Source organism: Amblyraja radiata, chromosome 32 (assembly GCF_010909765.2).
Source record: "Amblyraja radiata isolate CabotCenter1 chromosome 32, sAmbRad1.1.pri, whole genome shotgun sequence".
Classification (NCBI taxonomy): domain Eukaryota; kingdom Metazoa; phylum Chordata; class Chondrichthyes; order Rajiformes; family Rajidae; genus Amblyraja; species Amblyraja radiata.
Window position 1 is genome coordinate 5,359,504 of NC_045987.1, and position 17,814 is coordinate 5,377,317.

Consider the following 17,814-nt stretch of genomic DNA (forward strand, 5'->3'; position numbering starts at 1 on the left):
GTATTAGATAATAAGGGGTGGGAATTAATAAGCTTTGGCTTCTTCCTGCACCTTTTCGGACACATATGATTCATTTATTTATAGATATTGTTTATGACACTATATAAATATTCTTGTTTTGTTTTTTGTATGCTGTTTCGTACTTGCTTTTTATTTTTTAAGTCTGTTCGAAATAAAGGATTTATTATTTATTATATAACCAATAACTTAGGGAATGGAAAATAATCAAGTTCTGAAGAAGGGTCTCGACCCGAGACGTCATCTATTATTTTTTTCCAGAGATGCTGCCTGACCCGCTGAGTTACTCCAGCTTCTTGTGTCTGTCTTGGGTTTAAACCAGCATCTGCAGTTCCGCCCTACACATAATCAACCGCTGTTCTACATCCAGGAACCGTGTCAGTATTTCGTGTCAGAGTGGTGAATCTGTGGAATTCTCAAGGTAGTTGAGGCCAGTTAATTGGCTGGATTTAAGAGGGAGTTAGATATGGCCCTTGCGACTAAAGGTATCAGGGGGTATGGAGAGAAGGCAGGTACAGGATACTGAGTTGGATGATCAGCCATGATCATATTGAATGGCGGTGCAGGCTCGAAGGGCCGAATGGCCTACTCCTGCACCTATTTTCTATGATACTATGTTTTGTTATGCATGCTTTGAGCTCTGTGCTCCCCCCCCCCCCCCCATCTTTAAACCCATCCAAACGTTTCTGTAATGAAGATAATAATATATCTTTTATGAGGCATGTCTTGGTTTTCAGACAATTGGAGATTAAAACCAAGGTGGCGACATTGCAGGACAAGATCGGAAGGGTGTTTAGGATGTTAAGGAAGCAGGTGATTCTAACATGTCACCTCAACATTCTGCAACCTCTAGCTCCCTGTAAAACATTCAGTCTGTAAAGCTAACACAAACTCCACTGCCTGCAGGTGCAATGATGGAATTTGCATTTTACAACATGTCATTTCATTGCGTTCAAGACCACTTTCACCGGCTAGGTCGGCAACAATGGAGCGGTTTAACAAGTGTAACATTCCCCATGCGCGTGATTGCACTGGCTTCATGAAAATTCGATAAAAAGATCTTATTCTCAGGAGGTAGGCAAAAGTGCTGGAGAAACTCCGCGGGTGCAGCTGAGTTTCTCCAGCACTTTTGTCTACCTTCCATTTTCCAGCATCTGCAGTTCCTTCTTAAACTCTTATTCTCAGGACGTGATTTGTGTTTCCGATTCAAAAGATTAGCCGCCTGAGTTTTTTTTTCTTTCGTATTTATCGTCACAAAACTCGGGTCTAACTTTATTTCTCACGAGATCGCAATACATTCAGAAACTCCCCCTCCCCTCTCACAGCACGCACTTGTATTTGTCATTTCTCCAGCATTGGATGTCTTGTGGGCCTGTCCCACTTACGCGACTTTTTCGGCGACTGCCGGCACCCGTCATAGGTCGCCGAACTTCAGATGCTGGTTTACAAAAAAGGACAACAAGAGCTGGAGTAACTCAGCAGTTCAAGCAACATGTTGAGAATTCAGCGGCGACCAGAAAGACGCCACGACTCTTTGGGCGACTAAGGAGACAACTCACGACCATACAGGCGACACCCTGGCGACATGTCGCGGGGTGAAGCCTGTATGGTCGTGAGTAGTCGCCCAAAGAGTCGTACCTTGTTCTGGTCGCCGCTGGATTTTCAACATGTTGAAAAGTTTCGGAGACCTGCTGCGACTATGACGGGTGCCGGCAAGTCGCCGAAAAAATTGCGTAAGTGGGACAGGCCCGTTAGATTATCATTCTTTTTTAAAAAAATTTTTAAAAATTTGTTTATTTTATTAGAAGTTAATACAATACAAAACAATACAGTGGCACCTAATTTTAGGTGCCAACTATGTCATACCGTAATCCATTCTATGTACAACCTCTAGTTTTATGTTATGAGAAGGAAGTAAGCAAGACAAGAAAAAGAAAACAATAGAAAGGGGAAAGAGTGGAAAAATTATCATTCTACAACCACCCTGACTTATTCTAATTTTTCATGAATTTCTATGTCAGGATAATTTGGTTTTCACTGGTTTAAACCTCTGCCTTCTTTCGGCAACTGCTGCAGTTTAAAGGTGGGCGTAAACTTATATAGTGCTTCAAGTGAACTCATTAAAAAAAACATTTTTGAATTGTCAAAACCCAAATCGTCTGTCACAGTGCAAAGCACAAGGTGCTGGAGGAACTCGGCAGGTTATGCAGCATCCGTGAAGCCAGTCGACAAGTGACATTTTGGGTTGGCGTCTTTCAGACTAAATCAGACTGAAGATAGACACAAAAATGCTGGAGTAACTCAACGGGAAAGGCAGCATCTCCGGAGAGAAGGAACGAACAGGTGACGTTTTGGGTCGTGACCCTTCTTCAGACCTTCAAGTAGGGTCTCGACCGGAAAAGTCACCCATTCCTTCTCCCCAGAGATGCTGCCTTTCCCGTTGAGTTACTCCAGCTTTTTGTGTCTATCTTCGGTTTAAACCAGCATCTGCAGTCCCTTCCAGCACATTAAATCAGGCTGAAGCTGCCTATCCATTCACATTCTCCACAGCCAACAATGGACCCGTGTGAGCTCCACCTTTCCTTGATCGCTGTTGCTGGCTTTGATTTGTCCTTTTGCAAACCTTTCATTCATTTTGTCCTTTGTACCTTTTCATATCCCTCGCTTCCCTCTCCCCTGACTCTCAGGCTGAAGAAGGGACTTCGCCAGAAACGTCACCTATTCCTTTTCTCCACAGATACAACCTGACCCAAAAGGACAAATCTTGCTTTTTGTGCGTCTATCTTAAGCTCAAAACGCTGTTACTTTCATGGACTGAGTAGCATTTCCAACGACTGAAGAACTTCCACGCAAGTATATTCAGTCCACCGGCAACAATGGCACAACTAATCATGTAATTAGCAAATTATCTGCCTATTCTAAAGGCAGTAGTTCCATCATTGTTCGTCTGTGGAATCCTGTCGTTCAATTGTCATATATCACTCAGGCAAAAAGAAAAAAGATAATGATATCATTTAGTTTAGTTTAGAGAATCAGCGCGGAAACAGGCCCTTCGGCCCACCGGGTCCACACCGACCAGCGATCCCCGCACACTAACACTGTCCTACACCCACTAGGGACAATTTACAATTATACCAAGCCAATTAGCTGACAAACCTGTATGTCTTTGGTGTGTGGGAGGAAGCCGGAGCTCCAGGAGGAAGCCCACGCAGGTCACGGGGAGAACGTACAAACTCCACAGAGCGAGCACCCGTACTCGGGTTCGAACATGGTTCCCTGGTGCTGTCATGCAGCTACTCTACTGCTGCGCCACCGTGCCGGCCACAAACCAATAGTTCCATCCATGACATGTCTCACTCGGGGCGCAGCAGTAGAGTTGCTGCCTTACAGCGCCAGAGACCCTAACTATAGGTGCAGTCTTTACGGAGTTTGTACGAGTCTCCCCGTGACTTGGTGGGTTTTCTCCGGGTGCTCTAGTTTCCTCCCACAGGTTTGTAGGTTAATTTGGCCGCTAAAAGTTGTAAATTGTCCCGAGTGTGTGTGTAGGATAGTGCTAGTGTGCAGGGTGATCGCCGGTTGTCGATGACTTGGTGGGCCGAAGGGCCTGTTTCCACGCGGTTTGTCCAAACTGAACTGAACAAACGGAAAAGAAAATACCATTTGCGACGTGCAAAGGTTCAACTTGAAACGACTCTTACCTTTGGTGCAGCTGGATGGCCAATGATCACCCATCCCGGGCAATGTTGATCGTCATGGTGTGAGACGGTGACATTATTTGCCCACTGATCCATAAAACCACTGGGCGTGTAGAGACCGCAATCCCGCGTGCTGGTCTTCTTCTCAAAGTCTTCACACACGCCATCGCCATCGTGAAAATAGCATCTGCTGGGTTCATCTACAGCAACGAAGCAGAACAAATCAGTTCCACCAAAGAGAGATATTTCAACAAGTTTCTTCATTTCGGGCCCCGCTGTTTTACGCACTCTGTCTTATTTAGCCGTGGCGAGCCGTGAAGGACTTGTTTTCCTTTTGTACAGATTTATAAAACTGCTTCTCCGACACAAACAAGGGGACGTTTTGAAAGCATTATTGGAAAGTAAAGATCGCAATTAAAATTTACACCAAAAAAAAAATCTCTCTCCTTAATGTGCCAAAAATAAATTAACTCCAGAGAACCAAACGAAAAACAAATTGCTTGCCCAATAGTTTTTAATCCTCCTTTCTGGCCATCCTTTCGATCTACAAATTAGGGGCAAACCATGTCACAGGACCAAAAAAACAGTGGCTAAAATAAGAGGAATGTTGGAAAATTTTGTGTTATCAGTTTGCACGATCAATTAGCATCAATGTTATTGCTATACAGTCATAGTTTAGTTTAGAGATACAGCACAGTAACTGGCCCTTCGGCCCACCGAGTCCGCACCGACCAGCAATTCCTGCACACTAACACTATCTAACACACACTGGGGACAATTTCACACTTATAACCAAGCCAATTTACCTGCAAACCCGTACGTCTTTGGAGTGTGGGAGGAACTGAACCTCTTAGAGAAAACCCACGCAGTTCACGGGGAGAAGGTACAAACTCAGTACAGACAGCACCCATAGTCAGGATCGAACCCGGGTCTCTGGCGCTGTAAGGCAACAACCCAACCCTGCCGCCCTTTAAACTGGATGCAAAGCTCTCGTATTGAAAATTCAGATATAAATTGAAAGGAACTTTTCGCTGGCCAGCCAGAGGAGTTAGGAGGAGTATATTGTTTGATGAAATAATTCAAACCCTGAACTATGACCCACCATAATATAATAAAACGTTAATCCTACTGATTGAATGGTGAGAGAAATCAAATTAACTAATTCAGACTTGCCCAGTCTCTAGGGTTTCCACTTGCACAGCGAAGGACTAAGTCAAATTCTGTTTTTATTGCAAAAGGATTACAGGGTTTTCACTGGTGTTTGGTGGCTTGTATTCTTAATTTTTGCCTTTTTCATTAAAAGAACTCGACTCGCAAGATGTCACGGCTTCAGGGAAAGGATTCAAGATATTGCTGACCTGAGCCTAAGAGATTGACCCCATTCTCTCCAGCACGTGGGAGACTTGTGTGTAAAAACACTGAAGCCACAACGATACTGCTTGATACTAGTGTAAAAATAGTCTCAGTGTAGTTTATTGTCAGGTGTATCGAGGTACAAAGAAAAGCTTTTGTTGCGTGCTAACCAGTCAGCGGAAAGACAATACATGATTACAATTGAGCTGTTCATAGTATACAGATACATGATAAAGGGAATAATGTTTCGAGCAAGATAAAGCTGGTAAAGTCCGATTAAAGAGGTAGATAGTAGCTCAGGACCACTCTCTAGTTGTGGTCGGATAGTTCAGTTGCCTGATAACAGCTGGGAAGAAACTGTCCCTGAATCTGGAGATGGGTGTATTCACACTTCTGTACCTTTTGCCTGATGGGAGAGGGGAGCGGAGGGAATGGTACACCTAGTCCTTGGTTAGGCTGCTGGCCTTGCCGAGGCAATGTGAGGTGTGGGTGGAAGGGAGGTTGGTTTGTGTGACGGTCTGGGTTGCATCCACAATTCACTGCAATTTCTTGCGGCCTTGGATGGAGCTGTTCCCAAACCAAGTTGTGATCCATCCCAATAAAATGCTTTCCACTGCACATCTGTAGAGGTTGGTAAAGGGCCTGTCCCACTGTACGAGTTTACCCAAGAGCTCTCCCGAGTTTAAAAATAAATCAAACTCGTGGTAAGTACGTAGCGGGTACGTCGGAGCTTGGGACGTCTCTTAGCGGCTCGTAACGCTAACGGCAGGTACTCGGGAAACGCGGTAAGCTCGTGAAGTTTTTTCAACATGTTGAAAAATGTCCACGAGAGCCTTGAGTACCTACGAGCGGCTATTACCGTAATTCTCTGAGTTCGAATCAGGGGTAACTCGGGAGAACTCTTGAATTACCTCGTACAGTGGGACAGCCCCTTAAGGGTTGTTGGGGACATGCCTAACTTCCTAAGCCTTCTAAAGAAGTAGAGGTGTTGGTGTGCTTGCTTGGTCTTTGCTTCAATATGGTGATACAGTGTTTGATACTGTGTTGGGTGGCACCAGAAGATTCCCCCCCCACTGAATAGTCTGCTTGTTGGACGCCAGCAGTAAATTTAAACCATTAAAGTCGACTGAAAGACAGGAAACAGATTTGCAGGATGCAGACACAAAATACTGGAGTAACTCAGCGGGTGAGGCAGCATCTCTGGAGAGAAGGAATGGGCGACGTTTCGGGTCGAGACCCTTCTTCAGAGCAGGATGCAGGCCTGTCTGTGTAACCAGTGTTAAACACTCTCGTTTACCTCAGTAACAACTCCAATCTACACACCCAGATTAGACTCAGAGGGGCAAGACAAGGTTCACAAAGTCTACGCTGCAGATGAGAGTTCCTCATCCTCTCTTCCTGTTTTCAAACCTATCTTAACGTCAATTATCATATGAATGTCACGAAAGCCTTGCACGGAATTGGCTTCCACCGCCGGTGAGCTTTAGGTTCGGTGCCAACGCTGATGTGTGCCGGACAAAAATAATATTTGAATGTGTGTATGAGTAGTTTTTCATTACAAAAGGTTTGCAATTTTGTTACAGCTTTATTACTTTCCGACATTACTGCCATCAGTGGTAGTGTTATATGAGAATGCCAAGAGCAAATAGTAAATCCTAAAGCTGTCGTGCGTTTGTAAATACGATTTCATTAAACCACATAATGGTTGTTCAAGAAGGAACTGCAGATGCTGGAAAATCGAAGGTACACAAAAATGCTGGAGAAACTCAGCGGGTGCAGCAGCATCTATGGAGCGAAGGAAATAGGTAACGTTTCGGGCCGAAACCCTTCGATGAAATAGGTAACGTTTCGGGCCGAAACCCTTCGATGAAATAGGTAACGTTTCGGGCCGAAACCCTTTGGGTTTCGGCCCGAAACGTTGCCTATTTCCTTCGCTCCATAGATGCTGCTGCACCCGCTGAGTTTCTCCAGCATTTTTGTGTACCTAACATAATGGTGTTCCCTGTTAATCCTGGTGCTGAGCTATTTCCTCACCTAAGTTTTCGATATCAATGTTTCTGAGTGACTAGGTTTCATTACTACACTCAAGCAGACTGAACTGTGCAATGGGTCTATGGTACTTCATTGTTTCATTGTCTGTAACATGTTTTCACCTAACCCACAGTTAACAATGGCCCGTTTTTTTCAACATTGCTCCTTTTTGCATTTCTTTCATTCATTTGTTCCATATATCTCAATACCACCGTCTATATTTCCCTCTCCCCTAACTCTCAATGTGAGGAAGGATCTCGACCCAAAACGGCCACCATTCCTTTTCTCCATAGATGCCACCTGACCCACTGAGTTACTCCAACTTTTTATTTACTTTGTACTTTATTGTCGCATATAATTAGGTACAATGAAATTCCTTTTTAACAAACAGAAAGGAAATCTTACTATACGTAAGCACAATCTTAGTTTAGTCCCGAGAAACAGTGCGGATACAGGCCTTTCAGCCCGCAGCGACCAGCGATCCCCACACATTAACACTATCCTACATACACCAGGGACGATTTTTCATTTATCCCCGAGCCAATTAACCTACAAACCGCTGGGAGTGCGTCTTTGGAGTGCGGGAGGAAACCGAAGATCTCAGAGAAAACCCACGTGGGTCTCGGGGAGAACGTACAAACTCCGTACATACAGCACCCGTAGTCGGGGCCGAACTCGGGTCTCTGGTGCTGTAAGCTCTGTAAAGCAGCAACTCCACCGCTGTGCCATAGATTGAAAGGAACTCTGATGTAGTACATGTCTGAAGAAGGGTTTAGGCCCGAAACGTCACCTATTTCCTTCGCTCCATAGATGCTGCTGCACCCGCTGAGTTTCCCCAGCAATTTTGTGTACCTTCTGATATAGTACATATACCTTTGCAGCTCACATTTTACTGGACATTTTCTTTCTCCGCTACGACATGTATTTAACATTGAGGGGCGATAAATTCCCCTGATATCTCAACAGACGGATGTTCTATCAGTGCCACAGCAGATAAGCCTCATGTTTTAATTCCCAGTTTGCACATTTCTGTCATTCACAGGATGTGGACATTATTGACGGAGCCATCATTTATCGCCCAACCCATGGTTCCCCTCCAATGAGCGCATCTTAGGCCATTTCACAGCCAATCCGACCACTGGGGATCAATGATCACAAACGTATAAGACCAGGCAGGAATGATATCTTTCTCTCCCAAAAAATATCACTTAAACCAAATTTGATTATCCAATAGTGTAACCGTTTTACCATTGCACTTTCTTTAAAATGTCAGATTTTTTTTTTTTTATTATTTTATTTTATTAGAAGTATTTTATTTAACAATATGAATTTGAATTCCACATTGGCAATAGTGGGGTTGGGGATCTTGTCCCTGGATCAATAGGCTGGGTTTTGTAGGAAATAATCCAGTTATTTAACTGTTACTAGACCACTGAATCCTGAGTTAGGTGACCTCGTCTGAGAAATTGTAAGACAATTCGAACTGGTTTTACAGACAAAGGGAAATGGCTACCAAAGTCTGAAGAAGGGTCTCGACACGAAACGTCATCCATTCGTTCTCTCCAGAGATGATGCCTGTCCTGCTGAGTTACTCCAGCATTCAGTGTCTATCTTCGATTAAAACCAGCACTTGCAGTTCCTTCCGACACAATAACTACCAAAGATTCTACTCAAGATTGATATCTCTGCCTCTGCTTTCCAAAAATTCTGATAAAGGGTCTTTGACTGGAAGCATCAACTCTACTCTTTCCACAGATGCTGCCTGATCTGCTGAGTGATCGCAACATTTTCTGTCTTTTTTCCAGATTTCACACAACATAACTATATATATTTTTTAATAAATAAGAATGACATTTGTTAGGGAGCTATTGTGTAATAGCTATAGATTTCTATAGATGGAGCTCTAGGGGCTAGTGGAATCAAGGGATATGGGGAGAAGGCAGGCACGGGTTATTGATTGGGGACGATCAGCCATGATCACAATGAATGGCGGTGCTGGCTCGAAGGGCCGAATGGCCTCCTCCTGCACCTATTTTCTATGTTTCTATGTTTCTAAAAGCAAGGAATTGAAGATGCGGCTTTACCAAGGCAAGACACAGTGCTGGAGTAAATCAGTAGATCAGGCAACATCCCTGGAGAACATGGATAGGTGATGTTTCAGGTCGGGACCCTTATTCAGACCTGAAGCGTTACCTATCCATGTTCTCCAGGGACACTCCCTGACCTGCTGAGTTGAAACTCTGGCATTTTGTGTCTTGTCTTGGTTAGAAAGCTGAAAGCAACTGTTCCCTTTCTAAACTCTCCGCTGTAACGAGGAAAACAAGAATTTCGATTTTAATTTGTAAATAATTTTGGTGGGACAGGCAAGAATTCTTGAATGCAAATCACCGTCCTAACCCTGAGAAGATTCCAGAGCAAAGACTCCCAGACCATCCAAAGATCTTTCCCACACAAGCAACCATGATGATAGCTTGTGGAAGTTTAGAAAACCGAATTGGCTGATAGCGAATGAAATTGATATTGGTCACGTTCTTTTATGAAGCAAAGTTTTGCAAAGTAACGAAAGGCACTACAAAATTAATGGAAAAATCAAATGCTGAATATCAACCTATATAATTGCCAAACAGAAGGGCAAAGCATTAAATGATAAAAGTACTGCAGGTTAATGCATATATCTAGGTCAAAATGGTTGACTAAGTTGCTGGTGATTAAATAAGATCATGTTGTATATTCCCTGAAACATTTTTGGGGGGATTTTGACTGTTATTTTGGAGAGATTTGAGAAATGTTTTGTCTAGGAATGGATTACCAGGCACACACATGGGAGATCCAGCGACTGACGGAAATGATTGGAATCTGTTCTTTAATGATGTTTGACTCGGAAGAGAATCACCAAAGGAGAACGTTTTAACAGGGTCACGTTGTGGGAATGCCAGACCAAGCTTCCCAACTGAGACAATGTTTTCAATGTAAAGCTTGTCGAGATACATTGATTAAACATGATTTAATTAGGAGGAGATGAGAAACAAAAGATAATTAGATTTCAGCAATTTCTGCCTTTCAATCAAAGGCCTGCTGCTGAGCCATTAGGATTCCATTATGGTTCCATGAAGGAAAAGTAAAGGGAGCAAGATATGAAGGATAGAAATGATATTGTCAACAAACGGGATCACACGCTGCCTATTTTTGTGTACCAAGCTTGCACAGCTAAATCTAATCTGCGGTAGATCGCACTTGTCGTCATTGCTGGATTATAATTGCAACCCCATTGTGAAAATGGACTGAGCACATCCAGTTGGTATCTATGCTAATTCATCTGACTTACCCAGCATTGCACTGACGGGACTAAATAGATTGGATGTGGAGAGGATGTCTCCACTAGTGGGTGAGTCTAGAACCATAGGTCATAGTCTCGGAATTAAAGGACGTACCTTTAGAAAGAAGATGGGGGGGGGGGATTACTTTAGTCAGAGGGTGGTGAATCTGTGGGATTCATTGCCTCGGTCAGCTGTGGAGACCATCATTGGGTTTTAAGGCGGAGATTGATAGATTCTTGATGATTAAGGGTGTCAAAGGTTAGCCATGAATGAATGGCGGAGGAGACTAGATGGGCCAAGTGGCTTAATTCTGCTCCTATAACTTATGAACTCATTGCATTACAAGTTTGCCAATGGGTTTTTAACTCTCTGCCACTGAAAGGTGATCTCTGAGTTGGGACTGAAGAAGGGTCTCGACCCGAAACGTCGCCCATTCCTTCTCGCAAGAGGTGCTGCCTGTCCAGGTGATTTGAGCGATTGACTGTTGCTTGTCAATCACAACAGGAGGAGCAAAACCCACTGAAAGCCTCCGTGTCACCTTCCCCTCAGTCAATAATGACCTATTCTACATTTCCTTCACATTGTCCCCTTTGATCTGTCATTTTCACACCTCACCCCTTCATATCTCCCGTCTTACTCTCTTGTGGCTCTCAGTTTGAGATAAGGTCTTGACCTGATAAGGTCGAAACAGGGCGGACCACGGGAAAGTTGCAATCTCCCACCCCGTCCAGTAGTGACTACAACCTTTAAAAAAAAAACGCTCAGTCTCTGCCTTTGTTGATCAATTCAGTGCCAAGAAGCCTGCATTGTCTTTCCGCTGACTGATTAGCACGCAACAAAAGCTTTACGCTGTAGACAAAAGTGCTGGCGAAACTCAGCGGGTGCAGCAGCATCTATGGAGCGAAGGAAATAGGCAACGTTTCGTCCCGAAACCCTTCTTCAGACATAGGTTAATTGTCTTCGGTAAAATTGTAAATTGTCTCGAGTGCTAGTGTACAGGTGATCGCTGGTCAGCACGGACTCGATGGGCCGATGGGTCTGTTTACGCACTGTATTTTTTAAAGTAAAGTGGTTATAGGGGCATTGAAATATATTTGTGATCATGGTTTAATTTGGCTGGAAAATAATTGTCAGTGATTATCCCCAGAGTTTGGAATGCATTTCTACACACTTTAGACCAAGTTCACCCTTCAAACCATTCTGGGTTTATCATTAGTGTGTGTTCTCATTACTCCGACCACATCGTTTGTGTAGGAAGGAACTGCAGATGCGGGATTAAACCGAAGGAAGACACAAAATTCATTTCACTTGCACTTTATGTGCAATGTGACGAATAAAACTGATTGATTGAACTGATTGATTGATTGATTGAAAAGCTGGAGTAACTCAGCGGGACAGGCAGCATCTCTGGAGAGGAGGAATGGGTGATGTTGCGGGTCGAGAACCTTCTTCGGACTGGTTAGGTATGAGGGAAACGAGAGATATAGATGGTGATGTGGAGAGATAAAGAACAATGAACGAAAGATATGCAAAAAAGTAACGATGAGAAAGGAAAGAGGCCATAGTTCGCTGTTTGTAGGATGAAAACGAGAGGCTTGTGCGTCTTGAGTGGGGGAGGGATAGAGAGAGGGAGAGGGAATGCCGGGGCTACCTGAATTGAGAGAAATCAATATTTGACAAGTTACTTACCCACACAGTTGAAAGATGTCTCCTGCCGACACAAACTGGAACAGCCATCTCCATTCATTTTGTTCTGGTCATCGCATTCCTCTCCCAGATGTCTGGAATCATAACACAGAGCGAGCACGAGCGAGTTAGTGTACATGAAACGATAACAAACAGTGCTGCTCTCCATACTTGCTCCGACACTCTCAGCAGGGCAGAATTATTCCACAATCAGGAGACCCCCCCCATTTGTTCCCATGCCGACACATCCCGCTACTATGGAGCAAATTCAGTCATGTCATAAGCTCATCAGTGATAGGAGCAGAATTAGGCCATTCGGCCCATCAAATCTACTCCGCCATTCAATCATGGCTGATCTATCTCGCCCTCCTAACCCCATTCTCCTGCCTTCACCCCATAACATTTGACACCCGCACTAATCAAGAATCTATCTATCTCTGCCTTAAAAATATCCATTGACTTGGCCTCAACAGCTTTCTGTGGCAAACAATTCCACAGATTCATCACCCTCTGACTAAAGATATTCTTCCTCATTTCCTTCCTCAAGGAACGTCCTTTAATTCTGAGACTGTGCCCTCTGGTCCTAGACTCTCCCATCAGTGGAAACATCCTCTCCACATCCACTCTATCCAGGCCTTTCACCAGTCGCTGTTTGCTGCCAGTGTATTTGCCTTGGATTGTCTGCCTTGGGTTTCACAGCAAGTGTCTCAAATCAAAAGTATGTTTGATGTCGCAGCCCGACATGCGAATGGTTATTTAAACTGTCAGACGAAAACACTCCTAGCATTGTTTGTTTTCCTGGCAAGTTGGTCGGGGGAATTAGCGTGATGCATTTGAGAGGCTTTGACTCTGAACTGAAGAGGATTTTGGTTCTGTACGCAGTCATGTTTTACTGATTTGTTGCCAGTTCAACAACATTCAGCTTGGCTCCTGAAGCCAAAAACATTTTAATTGGTGTAAAGTTGGCTCAGTGGATAAAGGTCCTGACTCGACTCTGGAGGGGCTAAGTCGCTTCATGGACATAGTATGTTTTTGCCAATAATTACCCAGGTTTCACTATTTTTCATGTTCTGCATCAACTAAATACCACGTATGTCTGAGTCGGCAGACAAATGTGTTTCCCATTGACTCCCTCACTAAGCGGGTGCTGCCTGTACAGAGTTTGCACGCTCTCACCGTGATCCACATGGGTTTTCTCCGGGAAACTCCGGTTCTCTCCCACACTCCAAGGACGTACATGTTTGTAGGCTTATTGGCTCAGTATCAATGTCAATTGTCCCGTGTGTGTGTGTGTGTGTAGGATAGTGTGTGTGCACACGTGGATCGCTGGTTGGTGTAAGGGCCTGTTTCCACACTGTATCTCTAAACTGCACTAAGCACTCATTACCTCAATGAACCACCGGTTAGTTATCCAGAATCTCCAAGGGGAAAAGTTTATCACTGGAAAAATCCTTTCACTTTCGATGCCTGAAGCAACGGCCCATATCGTAAGTGCTGCCACTGTACTCCTCAGGGATAAAAGTGTCAGAGTAATGCATTAGACTGGAAGCACTGGTCCAGTCCTGAATGATGCATTGCGGGGATTGCTGGTCGACGCGGAATCGGTGAAACGCCGAAGGGACTGCCTCCGCGCAGTGTCTCTAAACTAAACTATGCTAAATCAACCAGGCTAACAGTACATCCACCACACTTCTGTACGTCTCGAGATGCCATTGCCCCCACAACACAAAGAACAACCTCAACACCACAGGCCAAACCATCACTCTTAACCAGAGGTACATGTTGAGTCCTTTCACAAATGGACGCTCTGATGTGCTCTTTCCAAAACCGCGGCTACAAGTTTTAACCAGAACAACAAAGTGGCCAAGGGGCAACTTAATGTCACCTGTCTGCAACCTATCTTTCTGAAGCATTTGGATTTTGACACGGGTTAACGAATAGTTCTAACATTATACTAGATAACTTGTTGATTTGTGCATCAGTCTGGATTGACAACATGGTCCAAACTCTTGTTGTGCAAATTAGGGGTGGCACAGTGGCGCAGGGGTAGAGTTGCTGCCTTACACCGCCACAGACCTGGTTCGATCCTGACTACGGGTGCTGTCTGTACGGAGTTTGCACATTCACTCCGCGACCACATGGGTTGTCTCCGGGTGCTCCAGTTTCCTCCAACACTCCAAAGACTTACATGTTATTTGGCTTTGGTAAAAAGTGTAAATTGTCCCTAGTGTGTAAGATAGTGCTAGCATACGGACTGGTCGTCGCGGACTCGGCGGGCCGAAGGGCCTCTTTCCGAGCTGTATCTTTAAACTAGACTAGACTCAGCTGAACAGCAGCATAAAATTCCACCGCTGCTCTCTGTATGTCCAGAATTTAGGTGATAAGAGCGGAATAAGGCCATTTGGCCCATCGAGTCTACTGTGCCATTCAGTCATGGCTGATCTATCTTTCCCTCTCAACCCCATTCTCCTGCCTTCTCCCCATAACCCCTGACACCCGTACTAATCATCCATCCATCCGTCCGTCCGTCCGTCCGTCCGTCCGTCCGTCCGTCCATCCATCCATCCATCCATCCATCCATCCATCCATCCATCTATATCTATATCTATCTATATCTATCTATCTATCTATCCCTTCCTTAAAAATATCCATTGACATGGCCTCCGCAGCCAAGAATGAATTCCACTGAAGCTGAGCTAGCCAGAGACCAAGAACTTGCAGGTTTGTTCAAGGGTCCAGGGCCATTTGAGATCAGGGACATCCCAATATCTTGGTGTAACTGGAGAGCTTGCTGCTGGAGTGTGGGGAGGATTGGGCCATGGAGGCAGGCGGGACTACCACATCTGGAACCAGTAAATGCTGTCAGCTGGAGACTGCTCGTGGCGACTTAGGACATGAAGACCTGGCAAGCCATATCTGCTGCAATTAACGTAAATCTTTCAACACGATCAGTCGAGAATGTTTTTCCCTCCTGCCTTTCGCAAACTGATGATAAATATCAAATTAGATTGTTAAGTGGCAATCTTGTTTTCATCTCTTGGGTTATGTTCCACCCAACAACTGTTCATTCTATTGCCACATGTGCCATGCTGTGCTCTGAGAACATTACTCCTCTGAAAGCTGCAATCTATTTTGAAGTTTTGTTTTTCATGGAAGTTCACAAACGATAGGAGCAGAATTAGGCAGTTCGGCCAATCAAGTCTACTCCTGCCATTCAATCATGGCTGATCTATCTCTCCCTCCTAACCCCATTCTCCTGCCTTCTCATAACAACTGACACCCGTACTAATCAAGAATCTATCTACCTCTGCCTTAAAAATATCTACTGATGGCCTCCACAGCCTCCTGTGACAATGAATTCCACAGATTCTCCAACCTCTGACTAAAGAAATTCCTCCTCGTCTACTTTTATTCTGAGGCTATGGCCTTATTCTGTGGAATTCTCTGCCTCAGAGGGCAGTGGAGGCAGGTTCTCTGGATGCTTTCAAGAGAGCTAGATAGGGCTCTTAAAAATAGCGGAGTCAGGGGATATGGAGAGAAGGCAGGAACGGGATACTGATTAGGGATGATCAGCCATGATCACATTGAATGGCGGTGCTGGCTCGAAGGGCCAAATGACCTACTCCTGCACCTATTGTCTATTGGCCTCTGATCCTAGGCTCCACTGGTGTAACTCCCACTGCTAATACAGTATGTGTCAAACAAGAAGACACAAAGTTCTGGAGTAACTCGGTTCTTGATTAGTGCGGGTGTCGGAGGTTATGGGGAGAAGGCTTGAGAATGTGGTTAGGAGGGAGAGATAGATCAGCCATGATTGCATGGTGGAGCAGACTTGATGGGCCGAATGGCCTAATTCTTCTCCTATCACATGCTCATTTGATACAGACCAATCACCAGAGAAAGAGCAATCTTGGGGACCGAATGCATTCTTGCAGAGAAACGAAGAACTGCAGATGCTGGTTTTACTAACCAACTAACTATACAAAGTAGACAAAAATGCTGGAGAAACCCAGCGGGTGCAGCAGCATCTATGGAACGAAGGAACTAGGCAACGTTTCGGGCCGAAACCCTTCTTCAGACAGAAAAGAGAAAGGAAGAGGAGGAGCCCGAGGGCTGAGGGAGAGCTGAGAAGGTGAGGAGACAGCAAGCGCTACTGGAAATTGGAGAAGTCAATGTTTATGCCGCTAGGGTGCAGACTGCCCAAGCGGAATATGAGGTGCTGCTCCTCCAATTTCCGGTGGTGCTCACTCTGACCATGGAGGAGGCCCAGGACAGAAAGGTTGGATTCGGAATGAAGGGGGGGGGTTAAAGTGCTGAGCCACCGGGAGATCAGGTTGGTTAATGCGGACCGAGCGGAGGTGTTCGGTGAAACGATCGCCAAGCCTACGCTTGGTCTCACCGATGTAGATCAGCTGACATCTAGAGCAGCGGATGCAATACCGATGTAGATCAGCTGACATCTATACAACTATACAAAGTGCTGGAGTAACTCAGTGGGTCCAGCTTTTTGTGTCTATCCAACTTTTTGTGTCTGTCTTCGGTTTAAACCAGCATCTGCACTTCCTTCCTACACATTTAGTCTGCATGGGGTTGCTTTAAAAGTTGTTGGTTGGGCCCCTCGACTCAACGGCATGTGCTTACAATATGTGCATTTGGTTAGCGGCAGTTTCATCTTCATTACTGTCACGGTCATAGATAGATACGTCTGCATCGGCCATGCGTCAAACTGCGAACCTTCTGGCTTGCTGCCAGATCAGGGAATTCGTGTCGATGTTTAATGTTTGCAGAACAAATCCCAAACACTGTTCGTTTAATCATTCGATGGCCTGAAAATGAGACCACCTAGGGCTTGGCTTGAGTGAAGCAAACGTTACCTCTGGATCAGTCCGTCTCCACAGTAGGCTGCTCCATGCATGTGGCTGAGCGGTGGGGAAGGTTCGCTCTCTTCCAAGCCCTTGGCCACCACCACCTGATACGTGTACAAAGTGTTGGGCTGTACGTCTCTGAGAACATAAACAACCACAAAGAACAAAATAAGTGCACATTGTCTTGGCTCTGTCATTCATTTTTCTCTCTTTTAACTGAACCTCCCCCCAGTCAGTGCAATATTGTCCACGGTAGATTTGTCGATACAACAACGTGCAGATGCCGGTTAATACAAAAATGCTGCAGTAGCTCAGCGGGTCAGGCAGCATCCTTGGAGAGCATGAATAGGTGACGTTTCGTGTTGAAGCCCTTCTTTAGGCTGATTGTGGAGGGGGAGGAAGAAAGCAGAAAGGAGGGGGAGTGGCAGAACATAGCGTGGCACTTAATACATCAACTTAGGCAACGCGGCGTTTTTGATAGGCAGATGGTTGGAATAAAGACCAGAGATAAGAAGGGAAGGCGTGAGACAGGTTTGAAGAGTGGCAGATTGTTAAGCCAGAGAGAAGCAAGTGGTAGGGAGGGCGGGAGAGGGTGGGAGGTGAATGATGATATGAAGATGAAAAATAGTTGGGAGTCTGGGTGGGGGACAGGGGAGGTGAGCAGTGGGGGAGGAAGGGAGGGGTGGGTTTTTGTGATAGAAAAAGTGTGGGGGGGGGGGGGTTACTTAAATTCTGAGAATTATTTTGTTCTTCTGTAGCTAGGCAGCTTCCTTTCAGCAAGAACCATGATGGGTCATGTCCTGCAACACTGACCCGTCCATTTTCTCAAACTCTACAGAAAGGCCATGC

The 17,814-nt window shown here is 45.0% G+C and overlaps 1 protein-coding gene across 2 annotated transcripts in view; it reads right to left on the reverse strand.

Moving 5' to 3' along the window:
- The window catches only part of pappa (pappalysin 1), a 248,804-nt gene that overhangs the window by 146,261 nt on the left and 84,729 nt on the right, over positions 1 to 17,814 (reverse strand). For both annotated transcript variants that reach the window (XM_033049105.1, XM_033049104.1), the window contains exons 8-10: positions 16,975 to 17,103; positions 12,104 to 12,195; positions 3,717 to 3,913 (exon numbers count right to left, since the gene is read on the reverse strand). In XM_033049105.1, the coding sequence (XP_032904996.1) occupies positions 3,717 to 3,913; positions 12,104 to 12,195; positions 16,975 to 17,103 (418 nt within the window). The remainder of the gene's footprint in view (positions 1 to 3,716; positions 3,914 to 12,103; positions 12,196 to 16,974; positions 17,104 to 17,814) is intronic.